Source organism: Cupressus sempervirens, chromosome 8 (assembly GCF_028749045.1).
Source record: "Cupressus sempervirens isolate cs-2001-9-10 chromosome 8, ASM2874904v1, whole genome shotgun sequence".
NCBI lineage: Eukaryota > Viridiplantae > Streptophyta > Pinopsida > Cupressales > Cupressaceae > Cupressus > Cupressus sempervirens.
In genome coordinates this window covers 590,995,480-591,012,395 of record NC_143125.1, presented here as the reverse complement: position 1 = coordinate 591,012,395, position 16,916 = coordinate 590,995,480, and the positions used below count along the sequence as shown (strand labels likewise).

Below are 16,916 nucleotides of genomic sequence, written 5' to 3'. Positions count from 1 at the left end.
GACCGAAAAAGGGGGTCCCCAAAAAATTTTGGGGTGATGGTGTGAAAACCTCACAACACAACATCTTTTGAAACCAAAAGGAAGTTACTATCGTATGTGATATTTGTAATGAAATGTTTCCATGATAGTTTTTGTGTTTTTCCTTTAAAAAGCAATCGCTGCCAATGTTTCTTCCTTGCCACTTTTGCTGGCACAAGTGTCATATTGGCACAGGTGTCATATTACATTTGACAAATGTGACAATGTTCTAAAGCATAAAAACTTAAAAGCCTTGTAATGATCTATTGTAGATGGATTTACCCACTCTCATCAATTGGCCTTTAATACTCGATAGTCTTCTGATGAACACCTTGTTTCACCTTTTTGAAAATCGCCCTTGGCCTTGAAGGTGAAACTAAGTTCTAAGATTGTAGAGTGACAATTTGGGGCTCACCACCCCTAGATACACAATTTGTGTTTCTCAAAAAGGCAATCGTATAGATTAAAAATTGCAACAATTGGAAATGTCCGTATAGGTGTACAAGACAACCACTTTGTTGTTTAGTGCTTTCAAACATTTTCAGAAAACATAACCCTACTATTTTTTGCAATTCTTGCCAGTTGCGTGATCTTTTTATGTTCAGAAAACCTAACCCTAATCCAAACCCAACTTTTTCCCAATTAAGTTGCATTTTTATGATAAAAAAAACTTTTGGCTTATTGATTTATCCTGAGAACAAATTCTGCTAACTGTGTCTAAGTTTCTCTCTCATATATGTAATCTTTGATTTAGTTTCCCAAAAATAAATGAAGAAAAGCAGATTAGTTGAGAGTTTTTAGCTACTATAGCACACTCTTTGGAGATACCAATTTTCCCATTAAAGCTGTTTCCAGATGTTAATGTTTATTATAAATCCTGGATATAATTTATTTTAGTTTTCCAGTTCAGATCAGTCATATTTGTCAGAAATAGTATGGCTTGCGCTATTTCTAGCAGATGTGATCGTGACTTATTACAAAGTTCAGCAGTTCTACATTTTCAGCATTTTCAAGAGTCTTTTTCTGTTTGGAACTAGAGACTTGTTTTGGTTTTAGATTTATTTGTTCAGTTACAGAAGACATCTTAGTTGAGTTTAAAACAGACAGGATTACTTTCTAGATCCTGATATACAGAAAAGATTTAGTCTTCACTGATGGCTTATATTAATGTGGTTGCTGTTCCACTTTGTTGAAAAATATCACTTTCTCACTGTTGCTTCTCCAACCAATCTTTTTCTTGCCAAAAAATGAGGTTCACTAAACATCAATTTTATATACTCCTCAACAAAGTAAAATGTAGTCCATATTATTATAGAAATTTTTCTTATTCTCCATTTCTTGCAAAGTGTAGTCTTGAATGGTTCAATTCCTTAATTGAGTGAATCTTGCACATGAGATATTCTTTCTTGAATGAAATTTTGCACATGAAAATTTTCTTGCTTGTTTGACTTCTCTGTCTGCAATGTGTACCCTTGCACTGTTTAATTCCTTGTATGTCTGAAATCTCAAATAAAAGAAAACTTGTTCTATGTTCGAATTCTGCAAAGGAAAGTACATTGTAAATGAAACCCATAACCACTACATTTTACTAAGGTGCTGATCTAAATCTGGAGATAGTTGTAGTTAATCAAGATGGGCATATCTACAGGGACTCGCACTAGAACACTTGAAAAGAAGCATATGCCACAAACAATGTGGAATATATAGACAAAAATCAGCACCAAGCTGTATTTAAATTTTTTTTAAAAAGCATCTCTGGTAGCCATTCCTCAAAATAGATTCTCTTCTAACTTTTCCCTCTATGGGGTTCCTTTCCAATCTCTAACCAAGTTTAGTGTCACCAACTTTCCTAATCAACGATGAAATAAGACAATACTATTTATTTTCATTTTCTAATGTGCATTTCAAATTTTATTTATAACTATCAACAAAAAAGAAGACAACATAAATGAATGTATGTTTCATTACTTACTTCACTTCTGTGCACATTGACCATTCTCTGGACAGTACATACAAGGGACTTCAAAACTTAGAAATGATCAACTCCACTCCACACTATCGACAATTTGTAAAGTTCACTGTTGGATGGAAATTACGGCAGTTAGAAAGAAAGAACTGTCCAAGAAACTAGCTCAACCCAAAAAACTAATGAAAAAGGTTTGAAAGCACCAATGTCATGATATTGTTATGAAGATCAAAAGATTTTTTAATTTAAAAGAGAACTAAAAATTAAAAGTTATACAATAACCTCTCAAAATATCCTGTTAAGACCTGCTTGTAGGTTTATTGGGGAATGAAGTGAATTTGAGCCCAAATATTGTACACAAATAAAGTTTATTCTACACAAATGATTTAAGTATTTCCATAAGAAAGCCTTTGATGCCTAAGGTACAGTATCACACCAAACAATCTGTGGATGAGTCACAAAAATCCAAGATAACAGCACCAAAGATTGTTAGAATGGTTAGAATAATTGAGAGGGGGATGAATCGGTCATCCTCAAGTCCAAATGTACCAATTCAACTTTTAACAACTTCAAACAACTTAATCTAACTCATAAATCCACTCAGGCAATATAACAACTCATCAGCAATTCAACTTATTCATCACACACTTAGTTCTTTGTTTAGCATATGCTGAATAACATAAATATATAACAATAAATGCATGCATCATGAAAACAACATTCACACAAGTATGACACCAGGATTTAACATGAAAACCCAATTTGGGAAAAACCACCGAATAACATGCTACCACTTTTCACTCTTCTAAAGTGAGCTCAGTAAAGAGTCAACCCTGTTAAAGGTAACAAAACATATTAGGTGTGACCCTATTAAAGGATTTAATCACCCTGTTAGGAGTGGCCTTGTTAGAGGTCTTTAGATCATTCCATTAAAATGTCACCTTGATTAAAGGATTTGCAATGTGACTGTTAGGTCAACCTTGATTAAAGAATTTTACTGTCACAATGGTTAAAAAGTAACAGCTAGGTTTGCTCTGATGTAATACAACTCACTTTGCAAATTCAGATGTCCATTCGGCTCATTTTTGATTCATTGACTGGACTTCATCATATACTCCATCTCTGATCTGCTTGGCAACTCTTCAAGCAAACACTCTTCGCCAAATATCTTGGCTATCATATATATTTGTTATCTCATTTTATCACATCTTAATTAAACTCAATTTCAAATCTGCCTATATATATATATATATCACTCTGGTTCAATGACCTGAATTTGTTTTCTTTTCTCTAGTGTTAAACCAATTTTAATTGTCTATAGATGTTGATGCGATGTTGTATGACTCTACCTGTTGTATTATAGAGAATGTTGAGGGTATCCTATTTCCTTGGAATGCTTCACCATACAAAATATTGTTAAGCCAATCTGGATAAGTATGACATTTACAAAATAAACATTCACTACTTTAGTAGCATTTCCTAGTATGGGTAGACAATAAATAAGACATATTTCCATAGTTATTCATCTTTTTTGATCTACGCAACTTAAGGATAACACTCACATGATATTCCCTCTCTTATCATTGGCTATCTTAGACTGCAACAGATAGTATTTATTTACTATGTAGCGTACTGTGTATGGTGTGATCCCTTCATAGAACATGTTGCAGCTTATTATACTGCTATCGAACTCATTTCTTCTATCAAAAGCAGTTTGAATATCCTCTAGTATGTTCTGTCACTCGGCTGATGGTTTTGACCAACCATATTTATTCATCTCATATGTATTTGGGATCTTATTCTTCTCTCTTGTTCGATGATTGCAGATCAATAGCCAAGGACATCATTGTCTCTTGCTGACATCAACGTATGGATTTCCAGTCCTTATTGCCATAGACCCTTACTCCTCTGTGGCAATTGGATATACTTCCTTATTCAATGCCTCTTTCATGCTATGCTAACTTTGCATAATAATATGTCTTCTCCCAAGCATGCTACAGTGTTCTGGATTGACTATGTATACTGAAACTGTAGCTACGATTGATTCTCTCACTACTGGCTTAATCCATGTAAATGGTTCTCCGCTATCACTGGTTATATCTATGCCTGTAATGTATATTCTGATATTAGTCTACCAATGAAAATCTTGGCTGGATCTTCCCTTTCATATCGTGCTCCCTGTTCGAGGATCTATCTCTTCAACGCTGACTGAGATTCTCTCCTTCCCTCTGACCTTCACTGAATTGGATCCCCCTAGATGTTTGTTTTTGTTTTCCCCTACATTGCTCGCAGACTGTATCAATTTAGTTTTGCTCCTGTGTCTCCAATATTTCTGAAGATATTAAAAATACATAAGCATATATGGCTTTCTTGCCTTGTGTGTAATTCACTAGTATTTCTAAGTAATTCCTTTGTAGCTGAGTAGATGATTTTGTGTAAGGTTTTCACCCTTTATTTATATGAGTGTTTATACTTTTAAGAGACAAATCTTTTCTCTTTACCCAATCAATTATGATTATAGAATATCATTATTTATTCGAATCGTAGATCATTATCTTATATTAATATTTTTATTATATATTGATAATATATAACTTGTTAATAATACATCATTATTTTTATATATTGTTAATTATGTCATTTATTCATTTCTCTATTTTCTATATTATTATTTAATTAATTAATTTTTACTATTTTTTTATGTATATATTTGTTTAAATTTTATATTTTAAACTCTATTATTATTAAAATACATCTCTGAAATAGGGACGTTACAAAATGATGGTCAGTTGAAATGTGATTGAAATTGGATTAAAGTGCACCTTAGAAAAATGCAAAATTACAAGATTCAAGGTCAGAAAGTCCCAGAATGAATTGATTAAAAGGAGACAGGGGATTGGGGGGTTGGGGGAGTGAATATTTCTTAAAATCTTATTAGAGCTAATCAAAAAAGGAAACTGATCGAGGAGATCCAGATTGATAACTATTTGACTAGTGGGACCAATGATATAAAGGGTGCACTTTTCAGTTTCTACAATATTCTACTTTCTTCTGAATATGACAGGTGAAAGCAAGAGACTGCTAAAAAACATTTGAAGTTTATCCCTAAGAAACTATCAAAGGAGGATTCATTTTCTCTTGAACACAACATTAAGATTGAGGACATCGAAGCTGCTATCAGTTCAACAGTGATAGCGAAATCTCCAGGTCCAGACAACCTCCCTATAGAGTTCTATATAACAAAATTCAGACTAAATCAGTATGGAAATTATGGCATTATATGCTGATGTTTCTGAGCAAGGTTCTTTGGGGGAAAACATTAACATGGGAGTCATTGAACTCCTCCCTCAAAGTAGAGATAAATCATTAAAAATTGGAGAACCGTCACGCTTTTGAATTTATCGTACAAGATCATTGCAAAACTCCTGGCTAGAAGAATCGTTGGCCTCTTAAATAAGTTTAACTCCGTTACTCAGACTACATTTATAAAAGGGAGATACATCCAAGACAATGTCACAAAGAGGTATATCCTTCCATAAGTTCGTAGATGATACATCATTATTCCTATAACTTTTTTATGACAATTTTGATAATGCTTTGGATAGATAACAATTGTTTTGTCTTTCTTCTGGTGCCAAAATTGCTCTTTAGAAGTTGACCCACCTTGGCTCGGTCAGACAACCCTCCACATTGGATTGAATCTAGAGGTTGGCAATGGGTTGGACCTGCAACTATTGTCAGATATCTTGGTATCCCCTTTGCCATCAAGACATCCACCAAGGACATTTGGCAGTAGATGTATACATAAATTGAAAGAAAGCATATGAAGTGGCAGACTCACGTCCTCTCTTCGGCTGGCAAAGTTCAAGTTTTGCATAAGTCTTGGCTTCTCGTATAATTTATTATGCATCCTTCTGGCTATTTGTTGATTACCAAGTCAACAAGATTGATAAAATCTGTTAAAAAATTAGGATCAAATTATAATACCTTTTAGTTTTGTATGGTTGATATGATAAATCAATCTCACAGAATCTCCTTGATAATATTACTGATTTACTTTTTCTTACAGATGTGTACAGTTAGATGTTGCTGCAACCTGTAAGTATATTTTATATTTGACTGAATATGAAATGCTCACTTTTATAAAAGAGATCTCTGCAACTTGTAATAATACTGGTGTTATGTTTGTATTTTCCAATTGCAGCAGATCTGAATATGTGTGTGTGTGTGTGTGTGTGTGTGTGTGTGTGTGTGTAAGAATCATGTCCCACGTAGAGACATTTCTCTATGTCTTACATGGGATATGCCTGTTACTTCCAATGCTGCAATTCATAACAATAATATGCACCATTTTCATTACTGCCAATAATCCTGATTGATAAGTGATGATCAAAACAGGGAATTCAATTCATGATAATTATGTTACAAAGTTTATAAACATGTTTATCAATCTCAATAAATCGATGGCAGCATTTGATATATAATCGATTCAATCAGATCAATAATTCAAATAATAAAGTATTAGTCAATAATTTACATTGATTAATAATTATTAGATATTAATGACATTACACAACATGTGTGTGTGACTTATCTAATTATTATTAATCAGTGGTAAAAATGTTTAACTGGTAAACATGATTACTGTTAAGAACAATTTATCTCTTGATTGAACTAATCTGACTGAAGCTACAACATTAACAAGATCTTGAGGGATTCCTTTGGTCTGATGGGTTGGGTAACAAAAAAAAGACATTGTGTAAGATGGGAGTGGTGTTGTAGACACAAATGCTTGGGGTGCTTGGGACTTAGGAGCCTACAAGTACACGGTATAGCACTTGCAGCTAAACAGATTTGTAAAGCCCTTATGGACAATGAACCTTGGAAAGTTTGAGTTAGGAATAATATTGAAAGATTTTTTATCAGGCGAGATAAACAATGGAAGGATATACCTCTTTGTGGCATTGTCTTGGGAGATTTCGAACTAATACCTGTCGTCTGGTTTTCACACCATCGTTCCATTGCAAATGGGGACCCCTCTTTTCATTTTAGCATCTAGGAGTTCTTTGTCTTAGGCAGTTTTGGTTGACAACATTTTTTTAAGTCCCCAAGTCCAGGGTGAGTTTGAGCAATTTTGTCTAGCTGGGAAGCAAGTTTTGATCTCAAGTTTGTGCAAGTATTTTGAAGTCACTTAGAGGGATTTTCCTAGGCTAAAGTCCACGTGGAGAGTGGAATTTTAGTCTGGGAGAGATAGGTTTCTATGTAAGTGGACGAAGTTTGTGAGAGAACCAAGTCTTGGTGGAAATTTTGGATTTTCTAAAATCTCCCCCTTGGTTGAAATTTCTGATCTTCTGAAATCTCCCCCTTGATGGAAATTTCGCATCTTCCAAAATCTCCCCCTCATTTCTCCCAAAGAATCTCAAGCTCAAACATTTCATCTAATGGCAACTCAAGCATTGCAATATTAGAACAATGAGGGGAAGAAATTGACAATTTCGCAACTTTGGAATTTTCCACCAATGGAAATTCGGATCTTCCAAAATTTCCCCACATTGAGACTCCCAAGTTTTCATCCTTCAAGGCATTAGTAGATCAATTTATGGCATGAAGGAAACATCATGATCAAGTGGACAGCAAGGAATAACCAAGGAGCGTTACAATGTAGAAACCTTAAAGAGCACCAACTCTTGGTGGAAATTTTTGATCTTCCAAAATCTCCCCACTTGTGGAAATTTCACATCTTCCAAAATCTCCCCACTTGTGGAAATTTCACATCTTCCAAAATCTCCCCTCTTGTGGAAATTTCACATCTTCCAAAATTTCCCGGCCAACAATCATCCTTTATTAATCACCAAAACCATCCTACCTCTTCTCAAAAAACAAATTAGAGAGCGAGTGACGAAAATTAGAAAAAAATTAATAATAATAAATAGTTTTGGATTATGATGAGATTAAAATTTGCCTCTACTTCACAAGATGTTTGGTCTTAAATTGGGATGAATTTTGTTGATGCTAATTTATTTTTAGAGTTTCCTCAGAATATTATTGCTCTTCTCCTTTATTTTGCAAGGTGAAATCTAGAAAGAGAAGCTAGAGTGCAAGGTGATTATCAAGGCCTCAAGACTTCAAGTAGATACTGCAAGAAGATGGCTCAAGCCTGAGGACTCGAGTGTGAAGGAAGGATTCATGGTCAAGCCATCAACCTGCAAACTCAAGTAGGAATCAAGGGAATTCAGGAAAGCACAAAGGATCCAACTACATGAGGACATTCAAGGAAAATCAATAAAAGATCAAGTTTACAACTCCAAGCAGAGGCTAAGGGCAATGAGGTGGCAATTGTTTGTCTCTAATTAAAAAAAATCAATTTCGAGCATAGTCAATCACAACATGCCGAGTGTCCTATTTTCTCATTGGCTATCAAAATCATTGTAATTTTCTTGTTGGACCATAAAATTGGTGCCGTCGGGTAATTGGCTGAAAATTTGGCAACCCTATTTAGGGTTTGTGGGAAGAAATCTCGGCCCTTGATCTTGAATCAAACTTGGCCTTCATTGTAATTGAGCTATTATAAAAGGCCAAGGCCTTCTCATTTGTCATTCATTAGTTTGTGGGGTGAGATTAGAAAGCTAGAGTAGGGTAGGATAGTTAACAGAGAGACTTGATGAAGTTGTTGCTATATACTACTTGTCAAAGTAATTGATAATTCATTGTTGAATCTTTGTGGTGAATTACTTGTTATTGCTTTGGAGTGTTGCATGGTCTCCTCAATCTTTCACTTGGAGTATTTTTCTTTTCATGTTGAAGTAGTTTAGTTGAATGGAAGTTATTGTGGATGTTTTCCTATTTGACTCGAACAAATCCAGGCCACTAGTATCTTGCCAATGATAAGGGTGCCTTGTGTGGTAAGCCAATGAAAACACTTAACTTCAATTGATATTCCATCTTTAATTCGCATCCAGATGATGGGATTGGAGAGAGGATATTGATGTGAAACCATTTGGGTATTCCTTATAACCTTCCACTAGGTGGATGGAGCCGCTGGTGAGATTAGATCTAGTAGAGTCCAAGTCCATCAATGATTCCTTGTATTCATAGTAGAAGCAGAAGTAGATGGAGAGGTTAGATTTTTTTTTGTTGGAGTTAAAGTGGGGAAGATGAACTATATTTTCATTGTGCCTTGTAGAGCCAAAACTTTAGAAGTGCAAGAGTTGATATCCATTAAATGAATAGTGTAAGTCCCTTTGTGATAACCAACATATCACATCATAAAATTGAGTTAAGTCTGCAATTAAAAAGGAACCTTGAAGTCATTTCACGATTTTACTTTGCAAGCTTATAGCATGAGAGATGACCTTATATCAAGAGAGGACTGAGTGTTTGGTAATTCTCCTTGAAACATTAAGTATTTGATTTTGCATGTTATAATAGAAAAAAACTCACGTCAACAATACCATTCGATTGTAATGTGTTTGCTTCATTGTGGAAGGTCTGGTCTCAAGCAAGGCCTCTGGTTTCCTCAAAAGGAATTGTTGGGGACTCTCCTCTTTTTACTGTTACAGACAAATATGTTTGGTGGAGGGTCTCTCTAAACAATAAACCTCGCTTATACTCAGACTTATTCTACAAAATTATGGCATAGTAAAGGCATTACACTCATTAGGAATGTTTAGGTTGATAACCGATTGGGGACTTGTGAGGAAATCAATAACAAGTATGGGATCCCTCCTTCTCAGAAGAAGACTTCAAAACTTATTTCTAAAGCTACTGGTTTCTTTCCTCGTAAAATGTTTCACTCTATTTCTTTCTTCAGACAGTTAAATAGGACAGATGGCTCAATGCAAATTGATGTTTCTACTAAGCAGCTCTATCATATGCTAAAAGATGATCCATCGATCAATAATTAGGTTAACCAGTGTTAGGATCTTGACTGGCCAAACTATCAGTGGTACTTTATTTTTTATTCTATTTGGCATTCACCTATTGAACCAAAAAGTTGTGCTTTCGTTAGCTCTATTTTCTTATAAAGCTGGTTGTTGCTATTGTTCTATCTTCGAGGGGTTTTGAGTCCATTAAATGTGGATTATATAATTTTCTTGAATCTTTTAAGCATTTTTTTTTATTGTGATTTTGCACATGGCGTGTGGTCTATCTTCTTGGATCCTACTGTTTGGATGGAACAATCGTCCTAGAGTGAAGTTATTGCTGAGTTTGTGGATTTGTTTGATCTTAAACTTAATTATTTTTTATATATCTTATCTTGTGAGATCCTTTCGCTTCTTTGGAAGGAGAGGAATGGAGAAGTGTTTCAAAACAAAAAGTCCGAGGCTTACAAAGTTTAATCTTAAACTCCTACACTATTATAATATGTCACAGATGTCTGCAGCATTGGAGATTCCAAAGAGCAGATTCATGACACTTGTTTGTGAAGGTGCACAGTTGATATAAAGGCTGATATAAAATCGGTTCATTACTTTAACACTTATAAAGATGCGTTGGACCCTAAAGAATTGGATACTTTGAATCAGGTCATTAGAGAGAACAATATTAATGTGGAATACAAATGTTCTGAGCTGGAAAGATGCAGCAAGAATCATTCTTCTTTTCCAAAATTTAAAATGGTAATATTTAATCTCAGATTCATGAAGCAAAATCAGAATTTCAAGAGTTTGGATTGCTGAATTTTATATCTAGGTGTCAAAATTATGAACGGAACTAACAGTAAATTTTATATCTAGGTGTCAAAATTATGATTGTGTTTGTTTTGCAGCTCTTAAGTAACAGGAGACAAACTTGGCAAGCATTTTTCTACTAGGTTCTTAAAAACTTTACAGACCTAGGGTTTGGAGGAAAGCATGAAATTTCGGCCTACATCCTCCAGTCAATTTTTAATCCTTCTCCCAAGTATGCCCTGTAAGATTATAGATCTCTTAAACTTGTCCAAACAGTTGGCTAATTTTGGGAGGAAGCCCTAAGCCTGTCATTCCTACGTGACAAGCAAGTAGGAGTGAAAGCAGAGTAGATTGGATTGGCAAAATAAATTATTGAAGGGGTATGAATGAATTGGAAGTGTTTATGTTGTTTAGGAGGTACTCTGACTTTCTAAGGTGTTAGAAGTGTTGGGTTGTAAGAAGGCACCCATTTGCTTGAGATTACAAAAAATTGTCCTAATTAGCAAACATGCCTAATAGGAGGGTTGTGAAGGAAAGGTGGTCAATGAATCGATCCAAGTGTGGTTCTGAAATATGATATACAAGACCAAAAAGGGTATCAGGAGCTGGTGTTAGTTTGTGGATATCCAATTGGAGGCTGATATAGCAGCCAAAAAACCTATTGGGTTGACAAAATTGGGCTACCAAGCTTAATTGAGGCACATTGAATGAATTAAATTTACTGAAATTTTATTGGCTAAAAGAGGCAAGGTTAGCCTTGTTAGGTAATGTGTCTCTTCACACCCAAATCACCTATAAATGAGAGCTTAGATCATTTAATTTCACACCAAATTGGAAGCAAATCATATTACGATAGATCAACTTCTATTATTAGTTATTGTTATCTGTTTGTAATCTACTGTAAATATTAGAATGTTTATAATATGTAGTTACTTGTAGCTATCTGTTAGCTTTCTTTAGCTTTCTTTTAGCAAGATTAGAATATTTCTATTCTTTATGATTGTTTCCTAAGGAAACATTGCTTTATTCTTTTGTATATATAGAACTCTCGGTCTCTATTAATAACAAGCAAGTATTTTACTAATATGGTATCAAAGCCAATACTGAAAAAAATTTGACTAATTTATAATTTCTTCCGAAATTGTGTTCAAATTTTGTGAAATTATTTCAGGCTCTCTCTACAACCCACCTAGGGTTTCTACCTTGAGAAATTTGAATCCTAAAATGCATATGGTTTTGGCTCCAAATTGCATCTTAAACACAAATGTTTTTTGGCTCCAAATCGCATTTGAAATGTGTCTGGTATTTGCTCCAAATCATGTGTGAAACACGTCTGGTTTTTTACTCCAAATCACGCCTGAAACACATCTAGTTTTTCCTCCGCTACACTTGCCATTTTCTGAGGTCATTTCTAGAAGACTCGCACTTTTAGGGTGAAATCACTTTTTTTTTTGGGACAACCTTTCATTGCCTCTGCTATCTCAACAAAAAAGCCCCTATTCTGCAACTCAAATCAGCCAGTTCTGTCCAAATCTGCCCATTTTTTTGCATGTTCAACCTCCGTGGCTATCAACCTACTTTTTCACTTGAAACCCTGGTTTTTTTACCTCAAAAAAAATTTCTGGTCACATATTCTTGGTGGGTTTTCCGAGAGCTTAACTAGGTTGTCAAAAATTTTCTACGTGCCTCAATTTTTAAGCCAACAGATCCACAAACCGACAATATATTCATTCTAGGTTTTTCGAGCTCTCTTATGAGTCACCCTTCAAATTTTTTGGTCTTCTGTTTTCTTTCCTCGAAGAACATGCCTTCACAAATTTTCATTGAAAAATGTGCAATGGCATCATCAACCAATATTTTGCTCGAGAGCAATTCCAAATTCAATGGTCGGAATTATGGCATTTGGAAGCAATGGATAATAGCAATTTTTTAATATCAGAATACCAATCAGATTATTCTAGGTGTTACACAACGTCCGATTGCCCCTAGTGCTAATCAGGATACATGGGATTTGAATAATCAGAAGGCAGTGATGCTTCTGAAATTATCCATCGCTAATGATCAGCTCTCTCAGATTCCATCTAGCAAGACAACTGTCGAGATATGATCTCAAAAATCTTCATGAAACTTCTGACAAAAGCAAAGCTTTCTTCTTGAAGAACACTTTGTTTTATATTATCATGGACGAGCGAACATCGCTCTAGGCTCACCTGAATAGGATTCAAGAAATTTGTGATTAGTTGCTTGCCATTGGTCGCAAGATAGAGGAAGAGGACATTGTGATTATCACTCTCCGGAGTTTACTGAAGTCCTACGAGCATCTTATCGACACTCTCAAAATCATGTCTTCTAATGTTGATCTGAAGTTCACCAATTTCTACACACTTTTGCTTCAGCAAGATCGATGGAAACAACAGTTCGGTAGCAGATCCAGCGCCACCTCCACAAAGTAAGCCTTTGCTACTAAATCCTTTCAAAAGGATAAAGGCAAGTCTCAGCAGTCTTCTCAACAGAAGTCCTCTACTCCAGCTTCAGGAGGCTCTCGGAAGAAGAACATTCAATGCAACTATTACCATAAGTTTGGTCACATAAAGGTTAAATGTCAGAAATGCTTAGCTGTCCAATCTAAGCAATCAAGTTCGCAGCCCAAAACGAACAGTGCAGAGCACACTGAGCAGACAAAATCTGCCTTTTATGCCTTCATGGCAAGTCTCAGCAATCTTTTCAACAAAAGTCCTCTCCTCCAGCTTCAGAAGGCTCCCGGAAGAACATTTAATGCAACTATTACCACTAGTTTGGTCACATAAAGGTTAAATGTCGAAAATGCTTAGCTGGCCAATCTAAGCAATCAAGTTCACAACCCAAAGGAAATAGTGCAGAGCACACTGAGCAGATAGAATCTGCCTTTTACGCCTTCATGGCGAAAAGACTTGCATATCACGTGAAGTCATTTGCCTGGTACATTGATTTAGGTGCTTCTCGTCATTTCACCCGCCGCAGATACTGGTTCACTGACTACTAGCCTTACTCAGATTCTATTATTTTTGGTGGCGGAGAAGAGTACACCGTTGTTGGTAAGGCAACATTTAGATTCAATGTGTTGGGAGGAATCTCATTTTCCTCGATGTGTACTATGTTCCAAGGATGAAACTAAATCTACTCTCAAACAATCAATTACTGCAGCATTCTCCACACTTGGATATCACCTTTAGTTCACATCAGTGTACCATCACTGTGAAGAACCTCCTTATAGCAATATCGTGAGAATGCTCGAAATAACAGAATACAAAGTGATAGCAGAACTCAGAATGAATCTACTGATCGCAGGCCACTTCGAGGGGGTAACCTCCTTTGAGCAAGCTCAATACAATAAATTCGTCCGTGCCCATCAAGGGCCTCAACCTATTCTAATATACTGGGTACGATCTAAAAAAGTAATACTACCTATGCATGTGGGATAATAAAATATACTCACGGGACGACTTACAAAGCATATGCGTCCAACAACACTACTCTAACAAAATAAACAGAAGGAACACACAGGTTCCTAACATCCCCTCTCCCTTAGAAAAAAGCTTTGTCCTCAAAGCTTAAGGTGTGGAAATTGTTGTTGAATCTGAAGAAGGGGTTCCCAGGTAGCATCCTCTGGTTGCATGCCATGCCACTGAATCAAGACCTCAGAGATGGAGCGAGAGCGAAGCTGGCGAGTGCGCTGGTCAATGATTGCCACCGGCTCCAGGATAATGGATCCTTCCGTATCCATTTCAGGGAGAGTAGTTTGTGCTCTGACAGTGGTACCCAGAACTTTCTTTAGACAAGAAACATGAAAGACTGGATGAATGCGGGAAGAAGGAGGAAGTTCCAGTTTATAAGCAACTGAACCAATCTTCTGCAGAACCTTATAAGGCCCATAAAATTTTGGGGCCAGCTTATGACGCCCTTTCAGCTTGAGGGAGGATTGTTTGTATGGCTGTAGACGAAGAAAAACCATATCCCCAACTTGAAATGAGCGCTCAGAACGGTGTTGATCTGCTTGCTGTTTCATCCGATTACGGGCCATGTGAAGATTATCCTGTAAGGTACGAAGAATCTGATCCCTGCTGCGGAGAACTATGTCAACTGCCTGGACTGGTGAGCTGTTGGGAGTGTAGGGAAGGAGCACTGGAGGTGCCTGACCATAGACTGCTTCATATGGAGTCATTTTAGAGGCAGTGTGGTAAGAGGTATTGTACCACCATTCAGCTAAAGGGAGCCACTTGGCCCACTGATGTTGCTGTTCGGAAGTGAAGCAACGAAGATAAGTTTCCAAGCATTTATTGACAATTTCAGTTTGACCATCAGTTTGTGGGTGATAGCCCGAACTCATCTTCAGTTTGGTGCCAGTTTTCTGAAACAGTTCAGTCCAAAAATGACTGGTAAAAGTTGCATCACGATCAGAGACAACGGAAGAAGGGAGTCCATGAAGACGAAATATCTGGTCCATGAAGATTTGTGCAACAGAGGAGGCAGTATAGGGGTGGCTGAGGGCACAAAAGTGACTATATTTCGAGAGACGATCAACCACAACCAAGATCACTGTCTTGCCACCGGATTTAGGAAGCCCTTCAATGAAATCCATAGAAATATCAGTCCAAATCCGTGTAGGGATGGGCAATGGTTCGAGCAAGCCAGGAAGGAGGGTCGTTTCACCCTTGTGGCGTTGGCAAGTATCACATTCAGCCACCATCTGTTGAATCGTCTGTTTCATCCCTTTCCAAAAGAAGTTTCTCCTTGCTCGCTCATAAGTTTTGAGGAAGCCTGAGTGCCCTGCTGAAGGAGAAGCATGGAGTTCATAAAAAATAGCCTGATGTAGAGCTGGGTTCTGAGGAAGCACTAGCCGACCCTTGTAGCGGAGAGAAGCACCATCCCAAGAGTAATGTGGTATAGCAGAAGGATTATTGGCTAGCTGGTGAATGATTTGAGATAAAGAAGAGTCACTGTCATAGCCCTGCTGAACAGACGCTAACCAATTGGGAATGGGCATAGAAATAGCGGAAAGGGAAGCTTGATTATCAAATGTGCGAGAAAGAGCATCTGCCACAATATTCTCCTTACCCTTCTTGTAGGTGATCTCATAATCATACCCCATGAGTTTGCTGACCCATTTCTGTTGTGTAGGAGAGGATACCCGTTGTTCCAGGAAGTATTTCAGACTTTGGTGATCGGTTCTGATGCAAAAATGACTCCCTAAGAGGTATGGTCGCCACTTCTGTATAGCATGCAAAATAGCCATCATTTCTTTTTCATAAGTAGAGAGGGCTAGATTCTTACCAGAGAGGGCTTTGCTAGTGAACGCAATAGGATGGTCATCTTGCAGGAGAACAGCACCCAATCCATTGCCGCAAGCATCACTCTCAATAGTGAAGAGTTTGGAAAAATCTGGCATCGCGAGAACAGGTGTACTGCACATAGCCTGTTTCAGTTGTTCAAATGCAGTCTCAGCAACAGGGGTCCAGGAGAAGGCATCCTTTTTTAAGAGAGCTGTCAATGGTGCTGCAATTTTCCCGTAATCTTTGACAAACTTGCGGTAGTAGCCAGTCAACCCCAAAAAACCCCGAAGGCTCTTGAGAGTTTTAGGATGCGGCCAAGTTTTCATGGCATCTATTTTTGTAGGATCCACCCGCACTCCATGGTGTGCAACAATATGCCCGAGATACTCCACTTCCTCCTGGCCAAACACACATTTAGATAGTTTTGCACAGAGTTGATGATCAGAGAGAAGTTGCAAGACAAGCTCCAGATGATGGAGATGCTCAGCCCAAGTTTTGCTATATATGAGGATATCATCAAAGAAGACCAGAATGAATTTCCGGAGGTATGGTCGAAATATATTATTCATCGCTGCCTGAAATGTTGAAGGAGCATTCGTGAGGCCAAAGGGCATGACTAAAAATTCATAGTGACCATCATGTGTGCGGAAGGCAGTTTTAGGTATATCCTCCTCATTAACCCGAATTTGATGATACCCAGAACGAAGATCTAACTTGGAGAAAAAATGAGCCCCATGAAGTTCATCAAGAAGTTCATCAACAACTGGAATGGGAAACTTGTCCTTTATAGTGAGATGATTAAGTGCTCGGAAATCAATGCAGAGTCGCCATGACCCATCTTTTTTGCGAACAAGCAGAACTGGAGAAGAAAAGGAACTGGTACTAGGGCGAATAATGCCTTGCTTCAGTAAGTCACGGACAAGTATCTCGATTTCGGTCTTCTGATGAAATGGG

General features: G+C 37.0%; 1 protein-coding gene across 8 annotated transcripts in view; it reads right to left on the bottom strand.

Annotated features, from left to right (window-relative positions):
- The window catches only part of LOC149543817 (uncharacterized), a 63,057-nt gene that overhangs the window by 38,190 nt on the left and 7,951 nt on the right, over positions 1-16,916 (bottom strand). For all 8 annotated transcript variants that reach the window (XM_089798498.1, XM_089798499.1, XM_089798504.1 and 5 more), the window contains exon 2: positions 1,991-2,096. Coding sequence is in view for 4 of the 8 variants with exons in the window: in XM_089798504.1 (XP_089654630.1) it covers positions 1,991-2,014 (24 nt within the window). In the remaining 4 variants the exon portion in view is untranslated. The remainder of the gene's footprint in view (positions 1-1,990; positions 2,097-16,916) is intronic.